At 47.2% G+C, this 23,181-nt stretch overlaps 1 protein-coding gene across 2 annotated transcripts in view; it reads left to right on the top strand.

The window, feature by feature from the left end:
• Window positions 1-16,511, top strand: part of LOC149428507 (uncharacterized) — a 71,333-nt gene extending 54,822 nt beyond the window's left edge. Inside the window, exons 8-11 of one of the 2 annotated variants that reach the window (XM_089667324.1) lie at window positions 12,738-12,927; window positions 14,031-14,193; window positions 15,672-15,783; window positions 15,901-16,511. In XM_089667324.1, coding sequence (XP_089523450.1) covers window positions 12,738-12,927; window positions 14,031-14,193; window positions 15,672-15,783; window positions 15,901-16,320 — 885 coding nt within the window. In that variant the 3' untranslated portion in view covers window positions 16,321-16,511. Of the gene's footprint in view, window positions 1-3,729; window positions 4,562-12,737; window positions 12,928-14,030; window positions 14,194-15,671; window positions 15,784-15,900 lie in introns of those variants that run through there. The other variant, XM_089667325.1, reaches the window with a different exon arrangement.
• The last annotated feature ends 6,670 nt before the right edge of the window (window positions 16,512-23,181 follow it).

Here is a 23,181-nt window from a genome sequence, read left to right as displayed (position 1 = left end):
CCACAAGCTGCCGTCAGAGTCTGTCAGGCCTTCTTGACCAGCTTATTATATGAGACTGTTAGCATTGTTTTTCTTCCATTTGACTACCCTGGTTAAATCCCCTCTGCCTCGTGGGGTTTGAACCTGGTCTTTTGGTGCTTCAGAAACCCTCCTTTGAAAATATCAGACATTCCTCTCTCTACTCTGGCCCACAAGGCAGTTTTCCTTGTTACTTCTCACCTAACCCTTTTTTTGGTTCTACATAGGGCCAGAGTGGTGTTAAGGCCTAGACCTTCCTTCCTTCCTAAGGTGTTATAACGGAACCGGACCCCGACTGCATTTGGGTATTTCTGTTAGAATCCTGCTTCCCCGTCCGAACACAGACCAGACACCACTATTCAAGGAAAACCAGGAAATAGACTGCTTTATTTTAACACAGATACAAGATATATACTTTCAAGGGAACAAATCCCCCCTCCCACACATGAGCAGACACCCCCAACCAAGCCAATACACAAACACACACATCCCATAATAATTTGCTCCCAAGCAAGACACACAATAGAACAATGGGATGCAACTACATGGCATTAAACAATGAACAACCCCCAACCTATACATGTCTTCACAATATCAGGGCATATCACCCTGCACCCCTAACAGGCACAGGGTGACTTACACATAAGAGGGATATAGGGAGCTGAGACAGGGGTCTCCCCACCTCTCTAAAGTGAGCTGTGTTCCATGGGCCCCCCACCCAAAGTGAGCTGTGTTCCATGGGCCCCCCACCCAAAGTGAGCTGTGTTCCATGGGCCCCCCACCCAAAGTGACTCCCAGCACAGGTGTGATCTCTGTTTTTCACCTTAATAAGGACATTGATCTTCCCTCGTTGTCTTCAGCTCCAGTTCACTAGAAGGAGATTTCTTTCCAATGTCTGAATGTGGTTTGAGCTGTTTGAGTCTGTCTCTCTGTCACTTCTAGGACTGTTTCTTTTCGGTTTAGAACTGGGCATCTGTTTCCCAGGTCTGTAGTCCTGTCACCTGGTCTTTTCTTCACGTTTTTACAAGTCTTACAAGATAGATGTTTCGGCCTCTTCTGATGCCAGCTTCAGATATAAGGTCCCTCAGACGGCTCTTTGAGCTGAAGGCAGTCCTGTGTTATTGTCCTGTGTTGGGCCTGCTAGCTGTCTCTTGGCTGGGTTCTCAGTACTTAGACTGCTTTTGTACTTCCTGAAGGCTTAAGACTTCTTGTGTCCCTAAAGAAATCAGGATTTTTGTATTCATCCTGCAATCCTTTTCTTGGAGTCCATTAGGTGCCCTCTATGGCTTAGATGGTGCTCTTGGTACTGCTTTGCAACTAAACTGTGGCATGCTTGTAGTCGGAGGGGTTATCCAAGGGCTGGACCACAATGTTTTGGTTTGCTAATGTCCAATCCTCCTCAAGGCAGCAGATAACCTGAAGATCATCTGTCACATTCTGAGAACACCCAGCTCTTGTATTTCCCTGCTTCATGCAATAGTCACACAATGGTACACATGACAGACTTCACACAATGGTACACGTAACAAACTGCACACAATGGTACACGTAACAAACTGCACACAATGGTACACATGACAGACTTCACACAATGGTACACGTAACAAACTGCACACAATGGTACACATGACAGACTTCACACAATGGTACACGTAACAAACTGCACACAATGGTACACATGACAGACTTCACACAATGGTACACATGACAGACTTCACACAATGGTACACATGACAGACTTCACACAATGACATAAAATAGTGCAGCGCTGAAAATAATGACAAAATGACAAAAAGTAGTCCACTAAAAGTCTATGACATATAAACGTATCCAGTGTCAGATGTGGATTCAGAATAGGTGATCCGTGTGGAAATGGCTGGAAAACGCACTCACCAGAAGTAAGACACATAAACGCAGTGTGTATATAAAACTCAAGGATCTTCAATCCAGAGGGAAGTAAAGCTGATCCGGTTACAGGAATGGTGAATCCCTCCTCCGCAGGTGCAGCAACCGATCTTCCTTAACACGATTAGATGTAGAATTCCAAGACCAAGGTTCTGCAAGCAAAAGCTCCTCAAGGGAGTTTTAGGGAAGGACACCCATAGTGAAGTAGGTAATAAAAGGCAGCTTTATTCACAATAATGATATCCAATTCAAAGCAGGCAGGTATCATACAGATGTGTCAGCAAGACAACTAACCCTGATACTTTGAATAGTGGCCGCCGGGCCTCCACGTGGCACCGGCGGCGTAGCGTCTCGACGTCCAGGCTCCTCCTTACGCGTTACGTGCGCACGCACATCTTCAGAGGTATGGAACCATTGACTTCACACAATGGTACACATGACAGACTTCACACAATGGTACACATGAGAGACTTCACACAATGGTACACGTAACAAACTTCACACAATGGTACACATGACAGACTTCACACAATGGTACACATGACAGACTTCACACAATGGTACACATGACAGACTTCACACAATGGTACACGTAACAAACTTCACACAATGGTACACATGACAGACTTCACACAATGGTACACATGACAGACTTCACACAATGGTACACATGACAGACTTCACACAATGGTACACATGACAGACTTCACACAATGGTACACATGACAGACTTCACACAATGGTACACATTACAGACTTCACACAATGGTGCACATGACAGACTTCACACAATGGTACACGTAACAAACTTCACACAATGGTACACATGACAGACTTCACACAATGGTACACATGACAGACTTCACACAATGGTACACATGATAGATTTCACATGGTGGTACACATGATAGATCACACAATGGTACACATGTAGTTCATGTCATACAGTGGTACACATGACAGACTTCACATAGTGGTACACCTGATAGACTTCAGACAGTGGTTCACATATAATTCATGTCACACAGTGGTAAACATGGCAGACTTTACAGGGTTGTGCACAAGATAGACTTTGGAGAGTGGTACACATGTAGTTCATGTCACACAGTGGTACACATATAATTCATATCACATGGTGGTACACATGATAGACTTCACATGGTGGTACACATGTAGTACATGCCACACAGTGGTACACATATAATTCATATCACATGGTGGTACACATGATAGACTTCACATGGTGGTACACATGTAGTACATGCCACACAGTGGTACACATATAATTCATATCACATGGTAGTACACATGACAGACGTTACATGGTGGTACATAAGATAGACTTCGGACAGTGGTATACATGTAGTTCATGTCACACAGTGGTACATATGATAGACTTCACATGGTGGTGCACATGTAGTACATGCCACACAATGGCACACATGCAATACATAGGACATGGTCGTACACATGCCATACATAACAGTACATGTGTACATGGCACACGGTTCCTTATGTGATTCACATTCGGTACAAGGAACAGTTTATGTGCAGCTTTGATGTAGATACAGAATTTTTTCCTCATACACGGCTATTAGTGAGGCTGTCAGGGTTCTGGAAATTCTGTTTTTGTGAAGGAACCTCTCCAAAGAGAAATGTGCCATTAACCATGAATTCTCCGTCCAGCCATCTCATGGCCCAAAGACCGTATAGTGTAGATCTGTATTCTGTTTCATCATCTCATTACACGTCAGATAACACGCCAGGTCCATGTTCTCATATTTTATGTATTTTGTTCTCCAAAAGGGCCCTCAGAAAGGCGGCTTATCAGGCATTCAGTGTGTGGATCCACGGAGCACTAGGGAAGAAAGAAGAGAGACCGATCCCGGCTTGTACAGTACACAGAGTCCGATTGGCCTTCCTGGGCCCCAACTACGCCACCTTCTGCAAGGATTACCCCGCTGAGCACATGATCTTCAGTTAAATCCTCGGAATCTCTTCCATAGTTTGGAAATATATGTCTAGATTCTGTTAGAGAAATTTTCCAGCACATCCTGTCCTGAGTGAGGCTACATATCCCCAAGAGGGACACAGAGAAATGAAGACCCTTCCCCACTCCATACAGAACAATATACATATGTATACAATATGTGGCTGGCGTTGGGCATAAATGATGCAAAGAATGACCTCCCATTAGTGTCAGCACGCCACCATTCTTCGGAATGAGTCGCAGGACTGATGGACTGTTAATGAGGTGGAGAATCTCCCTGTATTATAATGAGTGTCTCAGAAATTTGGGGAGGAGCTTGTTTATGAACTACCCCACTAATAAGGTTGGTGTTTGTCAGTGAGGATCTGCAACCAGAAGTGGAAATGGACCTCAATAGAGTCTCTAATGACAAATCTACTGTAATTCTTAGCTGGCTGTCATTCTCCTCCTGCAGCCGCAGTAAAGCAATGTCCGGATTCAAAACCCAAGAAACTTTTTCCTGCTTTCCAGTTTTCTGGACATAAAGTGGATAATATTTATCCAGATGTTGTTTAGAAAGTTTGTTGAAATGTAAAAACATAAAATATGTTGAAAATGTTAGTAAGTTCCTGTTAAAATGCTCCAATAAAAGATCTGTATTTCGTGAAATGTTTATTTTTAATGAAACTCCCTCAGTTTAGAGTGATTGAGCTTTGCTGCAACCCTCGACCCATCATCCTCGAGCAACATCTCTGCTCATAGGTCAGACGTTTCAGGATAGGGGAGAACACACATTGCCCTGCCCTTCTGAAAACAACGTCTCTATAATTCTCATTAAAAATTGGCAGTAGTTGGTCTCATGTATGCGGGTCATGGAATATCTAGCAGTAGTTGGCCTCGTGTATGCAGATCATGGTAGATCTAGCAGTAGTTGGCCTCATGTATGTGGGTCATGGAATATCTAGCAGTAGTTGGCCTCGTGTATGCAGATCATAGCAGATCTAGCAGTAGTTGGCCTCATGTATGTGGGTCATGGTAGATCTAGCAGTAGTTGGCGACATGTATACGGGTCATGGCAGATTTAGCAGTAGTTGGCCTTGTGCATGCAGGTCATGGTAGATCTAGCAGTAGTTGGCCCCATGTGTGCGAGTCATGGTAGATCTAGCAGTAGTTGGTCCCATGTGTGCGAGTCATGGTAGATCTAGCAGTAGTTGGTCCCATGTGTGCGAGTCATGGTAGATCTAGCAGTAGTTGGCCGCATGTATGCAGATCATGGTAGATCTAGCAGTGGTTGGCCTTGTGTATGCGGGTCATGGTATATCTAGCAGTAGTTGGCCTCATGTATGTGGATCATGTTACATCTAGCAGTAGTTAGCCCTATATATACGGGTCATGGTACATATAGCAGTAGCTAGCCCCATATATTCGGTTCATGGTACATCTAGCAGTAGTTAGCCCCATGTATACGGGTCATGGTAGATCTAGAAGTAGTTAGCCCCATATATATGGGTCATTGTAGATCTAGCAGTAGTTGGCGCTATGGATCTAGGTCATGGTAGATCTAGCAATAGTTAGCTTCATGTATGCAGATCATGGTAGATCTCGCAGTAGTTCGCCTCATGGATCCGGGTCATGGCATATCTAGCAGTAGTTGACCTCATGTATCTGAGTCATGGTAGATCTAGCAATAGTTAGCTTCATGTATGCAGATCATGGTAGATCTCGCAGTAGTTCGTCTCATGGATCCGGGTCATGGCATATCTAGCAGTATTTGACCTCATGTATCTGAGTCATGGTAGATCTAGCAGTAGTTTGCTTCCTGTATGTAGATCATGGTAGATCTCGCAGTAGTTTGCCTCATGGATCCGGGTCATGGCATATCTAGCAGTAGTTGACCTCATGAATCTGAGTCATGGTAGATCTAGCAATAGTTAGCTTCATGTATGCAGATCATGGTAGATCTCGCAGTAGTTTGCCTCATGGATCCGGGTCATGGCATATCTAGCAGTAGTTGACCTCATGTATCTGAGTCATGGTAGATCTAGCAGTAGTTTGCTTCCTGTATGCAGATCATGGTAGATCTATCAGAGGAAAGGGAGGATCACAATCGGTGGATGGGGAGTTCAAGCACAATTGGTGGATGGGGGGGACAGGCACAATCGATGGAAGGGGGGTACAGGCAGAATCAATGGATGAAGGAGAACCTCCAGACTCTGGAAGCCTCTGGCAGGTTTCAAGGCACTTGCCACCTAGACAGATTGGTCTGACTGTGTAAAGAGTTCTGAATTATCCAGAAAGTTGGGGGAAGGGGCATTTAACCTGTTGCTGATAAGGGGCAGCTCTATGCTCACCTTCACTTTGTATTCATCACTGAGGAGAGAGGTCACCTTGGAAAGACAATTGTTGTATTCATCACAACGGGGTGGGATTTTGTAATTAGAACAGGGAGACCTCACAAACCTTCACACCTCTCATCCTGTTCTTGAATAATCAGCACCTGCCTTGACACACTATTTCTTGTCTGAGTTACAATGTGACTATAAACATTGTAGTACCTTCCTGACATTCATTGGAATTGAATAGGCAGAACTACTTCAGTTGAATGTAACTAACCACAACCAGCTATGACAGATAACCAGCATTGTTAAGAAGGAGGTCAGAAATGGAAGTCTCCTTGCCTCCTCAGAACAGGTTCCCTAAAGCTGAAGTTTAGGTATAGCTTTTTTCTGGCTAGTTACACTTGTCCAGCTTGGTCCAATGAAAGTATGTGTATTCTATGCCTGGGCAATCTCTGGGGAAGCTGTAAATAACTGTAGTAGGTACCACTACTACCCTGATTGCCGCTTGCTTCTGGGTTCCATGCTAAGCAGCTGCTCTACTGCAAAGCGAACACGGGAGTGCTCGACTGACACAAGTGCCACATAGCTGCACCACCTCATCCAATCGTTGATGGTTTTGCATTCCTTGAGAAAATACAAGGTGATCTCTGAATGGTTCCTGTGCCAAGTGAGTGACCTCCTGTGTTCACACTAAGGCAGCTGCTTTGCACTCTACCCAGAAGCTAGCAGTGCCCACTACACTGATTTCCAGCTTCCACACAGATCTCACGGGTATGGCACATACCAAGCTGGTCCAATATATTTATGCAAAAAAGCCATATCTGGAATTCATCTTTAAGAGAAACTAAAGCAGTTTATGAGGCATATTATGGTTTTAAGTCTCCAAGCCTTTGTATATAGATAATGAGAAAGCGCAAATATTTCTTCCCTTTAGACCGCCATTTCCCAAAAAATCATCCAAAATCACCTTGGAATGGTCACAAAGGGAGGTTTTCTATTCCACACACGAGTTTGAAGAGAGGAGACCTGAATACTAGGAGCAGTACCTGTAGAGGCATACTCCATGGAGTAGAGTGGTAGCGTGTGAAGGATATGTCCAGTAATACTGAGTGTCGGGTACCTTGGCTGAGGGCAGAGTGATGGGAGGGCTTCCCTTGTAGCTCTGGTCCAAACACATCTTAATGTGAGAACATCGAGGCTCAGGGTAACACTAGTGCTGGAGTCCTAGACACTAGATGATGGTTCATAGAGATGGTGACTGATGCAGCAGAAGGACATCTCACAAACAACCGTGGTAGGCAGCCTGACACTGGGGAAGATCTGGTAGGCATGGAAGCCAGTACCTGATCACAGTAGGTGGGAAGACGTAGTCTGGAAGCTGAGCCAAGTTCATACATGGTCAGACAACCGGAAGAGGAGACGTGATCAGGAACCAGGCCAGGGTCATACACAGGTATGCAGTTGGTAGTAGAGGCGGGGTCCAGAGACATGTAGGGAGCATGCACAGGTAAGGAGCTGATAGAAGCAGAGTCTGGGGAAAAGCCGGGTTATACACAGGAGATCAGACACAAGCGAGATCAAGCAGCAAGCCAAGATCAAGCTCAGGGCATATCCAGGGACATCTTTCTTCATCTTCTTATCCATAGGAGTAACCCATTCTTATCTATGCGGAGTCCTCCTCCTCCTCCTCTAAGAGGGGTCCTCTTCATCTTTCTTTTATCCATAGGAGTACCCTATTCTTATCTATGTGGAATCGTCCTCCTCATCCTCTACGAGGGGTCCTCTTTCTCTTTGTTTTATCCACAGGAGTACCCTATTCTTATCTATGCAGAGTCCTCCTCCTCCTCCCCTACGAGGGGTCCTCTTCATCTTTGTTTTATTCAGAGTACCCCATTCTTATCTATGCGGAGTCGTCCTCCTCCTCCTCTACGAGGGGTCCTCTTCATCTTTGTTTTATCCATAGGAGTACCCCATTCTTATCTATGCGGAGTCCTCCTCCTCCTCCTCTACGAGGGGTCCTCTTCATCTTTGTTTTATCCACAGGAGTACCCTATTCTTATCTATGTGGAGTCCTCCTCCTCCTCCTCCTCTCCTCTACGAGGGGTCCTCTTCATCTTTGTTTTATCCATAGGAGTACCCCATTCTTATCTATGCGGAGTCCTCCTCCTCCTCCTCTACGAGGGGTCCTCTTCATCTTTGTTTTATCCACAGGAGTACCCTATTCTTATCTATGTGGAGTCCTCCTCCTCCTCCTCCTCTCCTCTACGAGGGGTCCTCTTCATCTTTGTTTTATCCATAGGAGTACCCCATTCTTATCTATGCGGAGTCCTCCTCCTCCTCCTCTACGAGGGGTCCTCTTCATCTTTGTTTTATCCACAGGAGTACCCTATTCTTATCTATGTGGAGTCCTCCTCCTCTACGAGGGGTGCTCTTCATCTTTGTCTTATCCATAGGAGTACCCCATTCTTAACTATGCGGAGTCCTCCTCCTTATCCTCTACGAGGGGTCCTCTTCATCTTTATCCATAGGAGTACCCCATCCTTTTTAATGTGAAGTCCTCCTCCTCCTCCTCCTCCTCCTGCGCTCACTCTTCCTTCTCTCTTTAAACTCAGACACTTTCATACATAAGCAAATATACACATGAAGCTATAAACATAAATATGCTCAGTGAAAATTAATAAAAGAAACCCTTCATTAGATAATAATTTTCAAATTAAAGTCCAAAATATATAAAAAATTATAAAAATTGAAAACCAAAATGTCCAAAAATATATATATCCAGTATCCCAATAAAATAAATAAGTACGTGTTGTCCAAAATTGATTCAAGTGTAAAAACTCTCCGCTGCTTGCAAAAACTTGATTACCTCAAAAAAACAAAAATATACATAGTGCATTATCCTTTATAAATCAAAAAATTACATGTGAAATCACTCCAATAATGATCACCCAAGTGAGAAACAAGTGTGTATATCAAACCACATACACATGCAATATACAGTGCAAAACCGTGTATGTGAAACCCTCTACTGTGCTCAAAAACTTACAACACAGTGTACATGTCTATCAGGGTAAGGAGTGGATTCCCTCACCAATATTCAAAATAATTTTTGATTTGATCTCGATCCACAAAAATTGCCCGATGAAATAAGTCCTCCTGCAGATGTCCTCAGGGCTTACTTTGGTCCCATAGCACTGTATGGATCCTTCCACCCTAGCAACTCAGATATGTTTCCACCATATACGCCATCCAGATACCCATAAATAAGGAACAGATCATCGTGTAATACTGCCACATACTAATCATTCAGCAGAGGCAGCCGCCATCTAGATCTGCACACAGCGGTATTCTATGGGTCCTATAGATCCACGTACACAGCGGTATTGTCTATAGATCCGTGTACACAGCGGTATTGTAGTCTATAGATCCATGTACACAGCGGTATTGTAGTCTATAGATCCACGTACACAGCAGTATTGTAGTCTATAGATCCACGTACACAGCGGTATTGTAGTCTATAGATCCATGTACACAGCGGTATTGTAGTCTATAGATCCATGTACACAGCGGTATTGTAGTCTATAGATCCATGTACAGAGCGGTATTGTAGTCTATAGATCCATGTACACAGCAGTATTGTAGTCTATAGATCCATGTACACAGCGGTATTGTCTATAGATCCGTGTACACAGCGGTATTGTAGTCTATAGATCCGTGTACACAGCGGTATTGTAGTCTATAGATCCATGTACACAGCGGTATTGTAGTCTATAGATCCATGTACACAGCGGTATTGTAGTCTATAGATCCACGTACACAGCAGTATTGTAGTCTATAGATCCATGTACACAGCAGTATTGTAGTCTATAGATCCACGTACACAGCAGTATTGTAGTCTATAGATCCGTGTACACAGCGGTATTGTAGTCTATAGATCCATGTACACAGCGGTATTGTAGTCTATAGATCCACGTACACAGCGGTATTGTAGTGTATAGATCCATGTACACAGCGGTATTGTAGTCTATAGATCCATGTACACAGCGGTATTGTAGTCTATAGATCCATGTACACAGCGGTATTGTAGTCTATAGATCCACGTACACAGCGGTATTGTAGTCTATAGATCCACGTACACAGCAGTATTGTAGTCTATAGATCCATGTACACAGCGATATTGTAGTCTATAGATCCACGTACACAGCGGTATTGTAGTCTATAGATCCATGTACACAGCGGTATTGTAGTCTATAGATCCGTGTACACAGCGGTATTGTAGTCTATAGATCCATGTACACAGCGGTATTGTAGTCTATAGATCCATGTACACAGCGGTATTGTAGTCTATAGATCCATGTACACAGCGATATTGTAGTCTATAGATCCATGTACACAGCGATATTGTAGTCTATAGATCCATGTACACAGCGGTATTGTAGTCCATAGATCCATGTACACAGCAGTATTGTAGTCTATAGATCCATGTACACAGCGGTATTGTAGTCCATAGATCCATGTACACAGCAGTATTGTAGTCTATAGATCCATGTACACAGCAGTATTGTAGTCCATAGATCCATGTACACAGCGGTATTGTAGTCCATAGACCCACGTACACAGCGGTATTGTAGTCTATAGATCCACGTACACAGCGGTATTGTAGTCTATAGATCCACGTACACAGCGGTATTGTAGTCCATAGACCCATGTACACAGCGGTATTGTAGTCTATAGATCCATGTACACAGCAGTATTGTAGTCCATAGATCCATGTACACAGCGGTATTATAGTCCATAGATCCACGTACACAGCGGTATTGTAGTCTATAGATCCACGTACACAGCGGTATTTTAGTCTATAGATCCATGTACACAGCAGTATTGTAGTCTATAGATCCATGTACACAGCAGTATTGTAGTCTATAGATCCATGTACACAGCAGTATTGTAATCTATAGATCCATGTACACAGCAGTATTGTAGTCTATAGATCCATGTACACAGCAGTATTGTAGTCTATAGATCCATGTACACAGCGGTATTGTAGTCTATAGATCCATGTACAGCGGTATTGTAGTCCATAGATCCATGTACACAGCGGTATTGTAGTCTATAGATCCATGTACACAGCGGTATTGCAGTCTATAGATCCATGTACACAGCAGTATTGTAGTCCATAGATCCACGTACACAGCGGTATTGTAGTCTATAGATCCACGTACACAGCGGTATTGTAGTCTATAGATCCGTGTACACAGCGGTATTGTAGTCTATAGATCCATGTACACAGCAGTATTGTAATCTATAGATCCATGTACACAGCAGTATTGTAGTCTATAGATCCATGTACACAGCAGTATTGTAGTCTATAGATCCATGTACACAGCGGTATTGTAGTCTATAGATCCATGTACAGCGGTATTGTAGTCCATAGATCCATGTACACAGCGGTATTGTAGTCTATAGATCCATGTACACAGCGGTATTGCAGTCTATAGATCCATGTACACAGCAGTATTGTAGTCCATAGATCCACGTACACAGCGGTATTGTAGTCTATAGATCCACGTACACAGCGGTATTGTAGTCTATAGATCCGTGTACACAGCGGTATTGTAGTCTATAGATCCATGTACACAGCAGTATTGTAGTCTATAGATCCACGTACACAGCGGTATTGTAGTCTATAGATCCATGTACACAGCGGTATTGTAGTCCATAGATCCATGTACACAGCGGTATTGTAGTCTATAGATCCATGTACACAGCAGTATTGTAGTCTATAGATCCATGTACACAGCGGTATTGTAGTCTATAGATCCATGTACACAGCGGTATTGTAGTCTATGGATCCATGTACACAGCGGTATTGTAGTCTATAGATCCGTGTACACAGCGGTATTGTAGTCTATGGATCCATGTACACAGCGGTATTGTAGTCTATGGATCCATGTACACAGCAGTATTGTAGTCTATAGATCCATGTACACAGCAGTATTGTAGTCTATAGATCCATGTACACAGCAGTATTGTAGTCTATAGATCCATGTACACAGCAGTATTGTAGTCTATAGATCCATGTACACAGCGGTATTGTAGTCTATGGATCCATGTACACAGCGGTATTGTAGTCTATAGATCCATGTACACAGCAGTATTGTAGTCTATAGATCCGTGTACACAGCGGTATTGTAGTCTATAGATCCGTGTACACAGCGGTATTGTAGTCCATAGATCCATGTACACAGCGATAGTCTATGTCTTCTCTCTATACAATACCACGGTAGTTTTATTGATCTGTGTAGGGGGTGGGGGGAGGTGATCGGTGTTCCGGTGTTTTTATTGATCTGTGTAGAGGGTGGGAGGAGGTGATCGGAGTTCCAGAGTTTTTATTGATCTGTGTAATGGGTGGGGGGAGGTGATCGGTGTTTTTATTGATCTGTGTAGGGGGTGGGGGGAGGTGATCGGTGTCCCATTTGTTTTATTGATCGTCAGTCTCTTTATAGGCGGACAGCATGGCCAGAGATGTGACCCAAAGTGATCTGATAGCAGCAGTTCAGAAGAAGCCGGAACTATGGGACCCCGAGTACCCCAGATACTCCGACCGCGTCCAGAAGAAGAAGGCATGGGAGGAGCTCTTCAAGAGCCTGACACCCAATTGGGACCTTCTGAGTAGGAAGCAGAAAGAGAATAGAGGTAAGTGCTCAGCTCTGTATGTCAGTATATTGTACAGAGACCCTCTCTGGTCACATCTGAGCGCCGGATACAATAGCGCAGAACACGCACACGTATGCACATGTTCCCTCCTTTTCTTGTCTATTAGTGCATGACAGACAAAGGTCAGTGAGATCCCCCTGAGCCCGATGAGGACTGAAAATACAAACCGCTCAGCGCAGGATTCAGACCCTTGTGCTTAATATTCTGTCGCTGAAATGAGGCAATGAGCATGCAGTGTATTGAGGAATGAGGCCTGTGTTGAGGTAAGTGAGCGAGGATTAGGAGGCCTGTGTTGAGGTAAGTGAGCGAGGATTAGGAGGCCTGTGTTGAGGTAAGTGAGCGAGGATTAGGAGGCCTGTGTTGAGGTAAGTGAGCGAGGATTAGGAGGCCTGTGTTGAGGTAAGTGAGCAAGGATTAGGAGGCCTGTGTTGAGGTAAGTGAGCGAGGATTAGGAGGCCTGTGTTGAGGTAAGTGAGCAAGGATTAGGAGGTCTGTGTTGAGGTAAGTGGGCGAGGATTAGGAGGCCTGTGTTGAGGTAAGTGAGCGAGGATTAGGAGGCCTGTGTTGAGGTAAGTGAGCGAGGATTAGGGGGCCTGTGTTTAGGTAAGTGAGCGAGGATTAGGGGGCCTGTGTTGAGGTAAGTGAGCGAGGATTAGGAGGTCTGTGTTGAGGTAAGTGAGCGAGGATTAGGAGACCTGTGTTGAGGTAAGTGAGCGAGGATTAGGAGGCCTGTGTTGAGGTAAGTGAGCGAGGATTAGGAGGCCTGTGTTGAGGTAAGTGAGCGAGGATTAGGAGGCCTGTGTTGAGGTAAGTGAGTGAGGATTAGGGGGCCTGTGTTGAGGTAAGTGAGCGAGGATTAGGGGGCCTGTGTTGAGGTAAGTGAGCGAGGATTAGGAGGCCTGTGTTGAGGTAAGTGAGCGAGGATTAGGAGGCCTGTGTTGAGGTAAGTGAGCGAGGATTAGTAGGGTGCTGGCATTCCACTTACCATCTGCCACCATGCACTAATAGTTCTGAAAACGTGGACTGTGCCGGAACTGAAATGTTTTGTATGGTGGTCTGAGATAAGATTGCGCTCATTTTAGGGAAGGATTTGAGCACACGATGGCGCTCACTCCGCGACCGTTATCGGCGGGAACTGACAGAGGAACGTCTGGCGGCACAGAATGGAACCCCAATCCGTACAAAGAAAAGGCATCCCTATGCCAGAGAGCTCACTTTCCTGCGGAGGGCCATGGAGACGAGGGAGTAAGTCTACCAAAGTGTCACGTATGCCTTGCAGCACTGGGGTCCTGGGTCTGCATCCCATCCTTGGATTCAGCAGCCTGGGTATGTTTGTGTGGGCCCTACATGGGCCCCATGTGAATGAAGATTATGTGAAGCGCTGAGTACATTGATGGTCCTTTCTAATTTCATGTAAATAATAAAATCGAAGCATGCAAATTCCCAAAAACTTTAGGCGATAGTGTCAAAGCGCACAATGGGGATCTGTGTTTTACAAATCCACTCTTTGTGCAACTTCACTGACTCTGCCCCTTCCTTGCAGCTCATCACCCCCCCTGCCCTTTCCTTGCAGCTCACCCTCGTCCCTTGCATGCAGCTCACCCATACCCCTTACTTGCAGATCACCCCTACCCCATGCTTGCCTCTCACCCTCCCTGCCCTTTCCTTGCAGCTCACCCTCGTCCCTTGCATGCAGCTCACCCATACCCCTTACTTGCAGATCACCTCCACCCCTTGCTTGCCTCTCACCCCCCCCCCCCCCCGCCCTTTCCTTGCAGTTCACCCTCGCCCCTTGCTTGCAGCTCTCCCTCACCCCTTGCTTGCAGCTCTCCCTCACCCCTTCCTTGCAGCTCACCCCCCTGCCCTTTCCTTGCAGTTCACTCTCGCCCTTTGCTTGCAGCTTACCCATACCCCTTGCTTGCAGCTCTCCCTCACCCCTTCCTTGCAGCTCATCCCCCTGCCCTTTCCTTGCAGTTCACCCTCGCCCCTTGCTTGCAGCTCTCCCTCATCCCTTGCTTGCAGCTCCCCCCACCCCTTCCTTGCAGCTCACCCCCCTGCCCTTTCCTTGCAGTTCACCCCCACCCCTTGCTTGCAGCTCACCCCCACCCCTTGCTTGCAGTTCACCCCCATCCCTTGCTTGCAGCTCTTCCTCGCCCCTTGCTTGCAGCTCTCCCTCACTTCTTGCTTGCAGTTCACTCCCATCCCTTTATTGTAGCTTATTCCCACCACTTCCTTTGCCGATCAGCCTCGCTCCTTGCTTGCAGTTCTCCCTATGTCTCTCCTTGCCTCTCACCCCCTCCCCTTCCTTGCAGTTCACCCCACCCCTTCCTTGCCACTCACCCCCACCCCTTGCTTGCAGTTCACCCTATGCCCCTTCCTTGCCCCTCACCCCATTCCTTTCTTGCGGCTTACCCCCGCCGCTTGCTTGCAGTTTACCCCACATCCCTTCCTTGCTCGTACCACCCCATCTTTGCTGCTCACCCCACCCCATCTTTGCTGCTCACCCCGCCCCTTCCTTGCAGCTCACCCCATGTCCCTACCTTGCAGGTCTCGCTGCCCCCTCCTTGCAGCTCACCGATGAGTGTACCTGTGGGTGTCTGTGCAACCCATGTATACTGTGGAGACAGCAGTTGGTCAGAGGTGGAATAATGCTTCCATTTACTTTGTAGGTGTTCGCATTGAGATTTTTTGATGATATTTATTTGGAATTTTTTTTACTATAGGGCAACATCCAATGTGGCTGTGGAAGAGGAGGAAAGCAAGGCTGGGCATTCCAATCCAGGGACACCTGCTGAGCCAGAGGAGGCTGCAAACTCTGCCCCATGCACACCGCAGGTATATTAATATCGATCTTTCTAACCTATCCATCCATTCTCTCTACATATCTTCCTGTCTGGTCTGTCCATCTATCTCTATCCAGACAAATCTGTAGAAGTTGCTCTGTTTTTCTAGACTCCACAAGCAGTACAGAAGGCCAGACAGCCAGCAACATCCGGCCTTCGATGTGCCCGCCGTCAGCAGAGGATGTCTCTTTCCTGCAATGACCAAATCCTGCGACTTCTGAAGGAACTGACAGAGCGGCAAACATCTCTACAGCCAGACAACGATATTTTCCGGAATCTCAATGACCCCCGGGTGGTGTTTTGTCGCAGTCTCCTACCACTCCTACAGCGCCTCCCTGATGACCGCGAGATGCAGGCCAAGGAAGATATATATACTTACCTTACAGCATGCATCTCTGCCCAACGGAGAGACCTACCACCCCCTCGGATGCACCTCTCCCCCACACCTACCGTCACCTCCATCTGTCCAGCTTATGTTCAGGAACCCTCTAATTGCAGTGCCCTTCCTGCAAACCATGTGCAGCCCTAGTCACCTTCCCTCAATATACCATTCCAATTCCATTCCTCCGGTTCCACCAAGTGCCCCATGACAGAATAGACTCCTCTCAGCCCTGCGATCCGTTCAGTGCTCATTTCAAGAATTTGTTGTTGTTTTTTTTTAATATTATATACTTTGTTTTATAGAAGTATTAAATACAAACATGCTCTGCCTCCATAGGACATCTTCTGAATGACGTTTGTTTTTTTTTCCACATTTGCAAATGTCTTCTATTTAAACCTGTCTAAATTACTAAAATAAAAAATACCCTTTTCTTGGGGCCCCTGTAATACTTGGGAGGAGCGGAAAGGACAGTTTGAGAGGACATTGGTGATGTAGCTGGGGGAGTTGGTGTGGATGGCTTTGTATGTTGTTAGTGGTGGGTGGAGGACACTGAATGGAGACCAGTTGAGGGCTTGGCAGAGACGGGTGGAGGACACTGAATAGAGACCAGTGGAGGGATTGGCAGAGAGGGGTGGAGGACACTGAATAGAGACCAGTGGAGGGATTGACAGAGAGGGGGGGAGGACACTGAATGGAGGCCAGTGGAGGGCTTGGCGGAGAGGGGTGGAGGGATTGGCAGAGAGGGGTGGAAGGATTGGCAGAGAGGGGTGGAGGACACTGAGTGGAGGCCAGTGGAGGGATTGACAGAGGGGGGTGGAGGACACTGAGTGGAGGTCAGTGGAGGGATTGGCAGAGAGGGGTGGAGGACACTGAATGTAAGCCAGTGGAGGGATTGGCAGAGAGGGGTGGAGGACACTGAATGGAGGCCAGTGGAGGGATTAGCAGGGAGGGGTGGAGGACACTGAATGGAGGTCAGTGGAGGGATTGGCAGGGAGGGGTGGAGGACACTGAATAAAAGCCAGTGGAGGGATTGGCAGAGAGGGGTGGAGTATACTGAATGGAGGCCAGTGGAGGGATTGGCAGAAGGGTGGAGGACACTGAATGGAAACCAGTGGAGGGACTGGCAAAGAGGGATGAAGGACACTAAATGGAAACCAGTGGAGGGACTGACAGAAAGGGATGGAGGACACTGAATGGAGGTCAGTGGAAGGATTGGCAGAGATGGGTGGAGGACACTGAATGGAGGCAAGTAGAGGGATTGGCAGAGAGGGGTAGAAGACACTGAATAGAAGCCAGCAGACGGATTGGCAGAGAGGTATGGAGAACACTGAATGCAGGCCAGTGGAGGGATTGGAGAAAGGGTTGGAGGACACTGATGGAAACCAGTGGAGGGATTGGCAGAGAGGGATTGAGGACGCTGAATGAAGGTCAGTGGAAGGAGGGGGAGAGGACACTGAATGGAGGGATTGGCAGAGAGTTGTGGAAGACCCTGAATAGAAGCCAGAGGAAGGACTGGCAGAGAGCGTTGGAGAACACTGAATGCTGGCCAGTGGAGGGATTGGCAGAGAGGGGTGGAGGACACTGAATGAAAGCCAGTGGAGGGATTGGCAGAGAGGGGTGGAAGATACTGAATGGAGACCAATAGAGCGATTGGCAGAAAGGGGTGGAGGACACTGGATAGAGGCCAGTGGAGGATTGGGAGAGAGGGGTGGAAAACACTGAATGGAGGCCAGTGGAAGGATTGGTTGACAGAGGTGGAGGACACTGAAAGGAGATCAGTGGAAGGATTGGCAGAGGGGTGGAGGACACTGGATAAAGGCCCGTGGAGAGATTGGCAGAGAGGGGTGGAAGAAACTGAATGGAGCCAAGTGGAGAGATTGGTTGAGAGAGGTGCAGGACACTGAATGGAGACTAGTGGAAGGATTGGCAGAGAGTGGTGGAGGACACTGAATGGAGGCCAGTGAAGAGATTGGTTGAGAGAGGTGAAGGACACTGAATGGAGGCCAGTGGAGGGATTGACAGAAAGGCGTGGAGAACACTCAGGGGCGTCCTTGGGTTGGTGTCACCCCTCTGACGATCCCCGCAGAATGGATCGGATCTGTGGAGGAATCCAGTGGAGGGATTGGTAGAGAGGAGTGGAGGAAATTGGAAGGAGGCCAATTAGAAATTGGGCGAGTCTGGCAGCAGGATTCATGATAGATTGAAGAGGCACATTTTGGAAATGTATTTTAGGAGAAAGCAGCAAGACTTGGACAGTGATTGGAAAAGTCCATCAATTTATATTTGTTTTTCTGTTCATATTGGTACAATGGAGAGGCAGCAGAGTGTCAGTAATATGTGTATAGTAACACGGGACTCATACCAGGATCATCCACAAGATGGCAGCAGAGTGTCAGTAATATGTGTACAGTAACACAAGGGAGTCATACCAGGATCATCCACAAGGAGGCAGCAGAGTGTCGGTAATATTGTGTATAGTAACACACGGGAATCATACCAGGATCATTCACAAGGAGGCAGCAGAGTACCGGTATTATTATGGGTGTCATACCAGGATCATCCCCAAGGAGGCATCAGAGTGTTGGTAATATTATGGGTGTCATACCAGGATAATCCACAAGGAGGCAGCAGAGTGTTGGTAATAATATGGGTGTCATACCAGTATCATCCACATGGAGGCAGCAGAGTGTCGGTAATATTATGTGTATAGTAACACAGGGGGGTCATACCAGGACTATCCACAAAGACGCAGCAGAGTGTTGGTAATATTATGGGTGTCATACCAGGATCATCCACAAGGCGGCAACGTGGTTTTATTATATTAATACGTCTTAGGAGTCATACTAATTCTGGCCACAGGGCGGCAGCACTGATTCTCCTTAATGCTACTGCGCATGCCCATGCCGCCATTCTGGTCCTCAATAAGATGGTGGCTACAGCGGACATGTCTCAGCTTACAAAGTTTCTCCACGATTTTTTTTCCTTATATAAAATATAGAACGAGGAGATCGTCGACAAAAGTCGATCGTATCGTTCTGCAGATCCCAATATTTCTATATTTCGTGCTGTGAAGGATCGCATCTCTTTCCCCAAAGCAAAATACGTTAATTATCTAATAGTTATGGTGAGGGGGCGGAGCCTAGTAACATTTTCGCGCGCTTGTAATTCTAAATGCAGTTTCTAGCAGTTTGCTCAGCGCTCCATCTGTGTCCAATCACCTTTGTAGTTTGTCTTATCCAAAATAATGCCGAAACCTGAAGAGAAACTGTAAGAGAAGAATGTCTGTGATGGCGGCCATGTTTTTGAAGACTGTAAATATGGCAGCTGCTCTCACAGGACACAAAACATTTCCGTCTGCCTTGATCGCCATTTTCTCGAGTTCTAAACAAATTTCCACTATATAATGGCGCCAGGCTGGGCATGCGCCGTACGTCATACTAGGTTGCCATCTGCTGGCCGTTCCTGGAAGCGCTGAGCATGATATTCTATACCAGAATATTACAGGTACTTTGTCGCCGCCTTGTGGATTGATCTGTTAGCACATGATATGACATTATTGCACTGCTATCTGCTGGCTGATCATGGAACCGCTCACATTGATTTTTCTATAAACAGAATATAACCGGTACTCTGCTGCCGCCTTGTGGGTGGATGTGGTAGTACTTTGTATTTCTAAGCACTCTACATGTCAGGACTGCGATGCCATCTGCTGGCTGAGCCTGGTATGACTGCCAGAGTTCTGACAATATTATTCCTCCGGATACAATCGGCCGGGAAGGAGGAATTCTCTACAGTTTTTCATTTTCTACAGTGTAAACAGAACATATATGTGGAGGAGGTTGTTCACCTCAATCTGTCTTCAGTGGCCGCCATCTTCTTGAAGACCATGGAAGCTTTGTACCTGTCAAGGATGGCGGCCCGGACATGCGCCGTAGTATGTATGGTGGGACATGTATTAGTTTGTATACTATATCTTTATTTGTATCTCTGGTCACACACGTCTGTGTGCCGCCATTGTACTGAAGATAATACAGAGAATTCCATCATTGCCTTCATGTCCGCCGGGGTTGTACGGCTCCGCCCCCTATCTTCTGATTGGATCATCTCTAGTCTATGATTTCTCGTTAGTTATATAGGTAACAAATGAATGATGGATGGTTATAGATGGGGGCGGGGATAGAGGGCCCTAATTAGACAGCAGCAAATCAGAAGGTAGGGGGCGGAGCCGCAAAAACAACGTGGACTTGCTGTGAAACCGGATACCATGCAGGTTGACGTCATCTCCTTGTGTCCCACCCCGGAAGTCGCTCTGTGAAGTGGGCGGGGAAGTGATCATGGCGGGACTGGCGTGTTTTCTGGGTGTGGCTGAGGAGGATGGCGCCTGAGGTAAAAATGTATTTTATGTCCGCTCTTTTCACTCCTCACCCCCCTCTATATTGTATCCTCACCCCCCTCTGTATTGTACCCCCCTCACCCCCTCTATATTGTACCCCCCCGATCTCCCTCTATATTGTACCCCCCCTCACCTCCCTCTATATTGTACCCCCCCTAACCTCCCTCTATATTGTATCCCCCTCACCCCCTCTATATTGTACCCCCCCCACCTCCCTCTATATTGTACCCCCCCTCACCCCCCTCTATATTGTATCCCCCTCACCCCCTCTATATTGTATCCCCCTCGCCCCCCCTCTGTATTGTATCCTCACCCCCTCTATATTGTATCATCCTCACCCCCTCTATATTGTACCCCCCCTGACCTCCTTCTATATTGTATCCCCCTCACCCCCCCCTCTGTATTGTACCCCCCTCACCTCCCTCTATATTGTACCCCCCCTGACCTCCCTCTATAATGTATCCCCCTCACCCCCCCTCTGTATTGTACCCTCCTCACCCCCCTCTATATTGTACCCTCCTCACCCCCCTCTGTATTGTATCCTCACCTCCCTCTGTATTGTACCCCCCTCACCCCCCTCTGTATTGTATCCTCACCCCCCTCTATATTGTACCCCCCTCACCCCCCTCTGTATTGTACCCCCCTCACCTCCCTCTATATTGTACCCCCCCTCACCCCCCTCTGTATTGTATCCTCACCTCCCTCTGTATTGTACCCCCCTCACCCCCCTCTGTATTGTACCCCCCCTCACCTCCCTCTATATTGTACCCCCCCTCACCCCCCTCTGTATTGTATCCTCACCTCCCTCTGTATTGTACCCCCCTCACCCCCCTCTGTATTGTATCCTCACCTCCCTCTGTATTGTATCCCCCCTCACCCCCCTCTATATTGTATCCCCCCTCACCCCCCTCTATATTGTATCCCCCTCACCCCCCTCTATATTGTATCCCCCCTCACCCCCCTCACCCCCCTCTATATTGTATCCCCCTCACCCCCTCTATATTGTATCCCCCTCACCCCCTCTATATTGTATCCCCCTCACCCCCCCCTCTATATTGTATCCACCCTCGCCCCCCTCTATATTGTATCCCCCTCACCTCTCTAATATGCCTCTTCAGAGTTAGCTGGTAATAGATTTTACTGGGGGAACTAGATGGGATGGGGGTTTATTATGTCTCCAGACATAGATGGACAGATGGGGACAGTGAGGTAGAGGGGAGGGATGGGGGTGTATGGTGTCTCCAGACATGGATGGACAGATGGGGGACAGTGATATAGAGGGGAGGGATGAGGTGTATGGAGTCTCCAGACATGTATGAAGTGATGGTTGACAATGAGATAGAGAGGAGGGATGGGGGTGTATGGTATCTCCAGTCATAGATGGACAGATGGAGGACAGTGAGATAGATGGGAGGGATGGGGTGTATGATGTCTCCAGACATGTATGGACAGATGAGGGACAGTGAGATAGATGGAGGGATGGGATTATGTACAGACATTGAATAAGAAGTTGTACTGGGGTCCTGACATTGTTCTGCTGGTACTATGGGTCCTGACATTGTCCTGCTGGTACTATGGGCCCTGACATTGTCCTGCTGGTACTATGGGCCCTGACATTGTCCTGCTGGTACTATGGGCCCTGACATTGTCCTGCTGGTACTATGGTCCCTGACATTGTCCTGCTGGTACTATGGGTCCTGACATTGTCCTGCTGGTACTATGGGTCCTGACATTGTCCTGCTGGTACTATGGGTCCTGACATTGTCCTGCTGGTACTATGGGTCCTGACATTGTCCTGCTGGTACTATGATTTCTTACATTGGCCTGCTGGTACTATGGGTCCTGACATTGTCCTGCTGGTACTATGGGTCCTGACATTGTCCTGCTGGTAATATGGGTCCTGACATTGGCCTTCTGGTACTATGGGTCCTGACATTGGCCTGCTGGTACTATGGGTCCTGACATTGGCCTGCTGGTACTATGGGTCCTGACATTGTCCTGCTGGTACTATGGGTCCTGAAATTGGGCTGGTGGTACTATGGGTCCTGACATTGGCCTGCTGGTACTATGGGTCCTGACATTGGGCTGGTGGTACTATGGGGTCCTTACATTGTCCTGCTGGTACTATGGGCCCTGACATTGGGCTGGTGGTACTATGGGTCCTGACATTGGGCTGGTGGTACTATGGGTCCTGACATTGGGCTGCTGGTACTATGGGCCCTGACATTGGCCTGCTGGTACTATGGGCCCCTGACATTGGCCTGCTGGTACTATGGGCCCTGACATTGGCCTGCTGGTACTATGGGTCCTGACATTGTCCTGCTGGTACTATGGGGTCCTGACATTGGCCTGCTGGTACTATGGGCCCTGACATTGGCCTGCTGGTACTATGGGTCCTGACATTGGCCTGCTTGTACTATGGGCCCTGACATTGGCCTGCTGGTACTATGGGCCCTGACATTGGCCTGCTGGTACTATGGGCCCTGACATTGGCCTGCTGGTACTATGGGCCCTGACATTGGCCTGCTGGTACTATGGGCCCTGACATTGGCCTGCTGGTACTATGGGTGTTTTCAGGAAGTGAAGTTAGAACTCACAATCTCAGGGTTACTCCG

This window comes from Staurois parvus, unplaced genomic scaffold (assembly GCF_062004578.1).
Source record: "Staurois parvus isolate SC_StPar_1 unplaced genomic scaffold, SC_StPar_1.0 ptg003178l, whole genome shotgun sequence".
Taxonomy (NCBI): Eukaryota; Metazoa; Chordata; class Amphibia; order Anura; family Ranidae; genus Staurois; species Staurois parvus.
The sequence above is the reverse complement of the archived record's forward strand: the minus strand, read 5'-3'. Positions and strand labels throughout refer to the sequence as shown.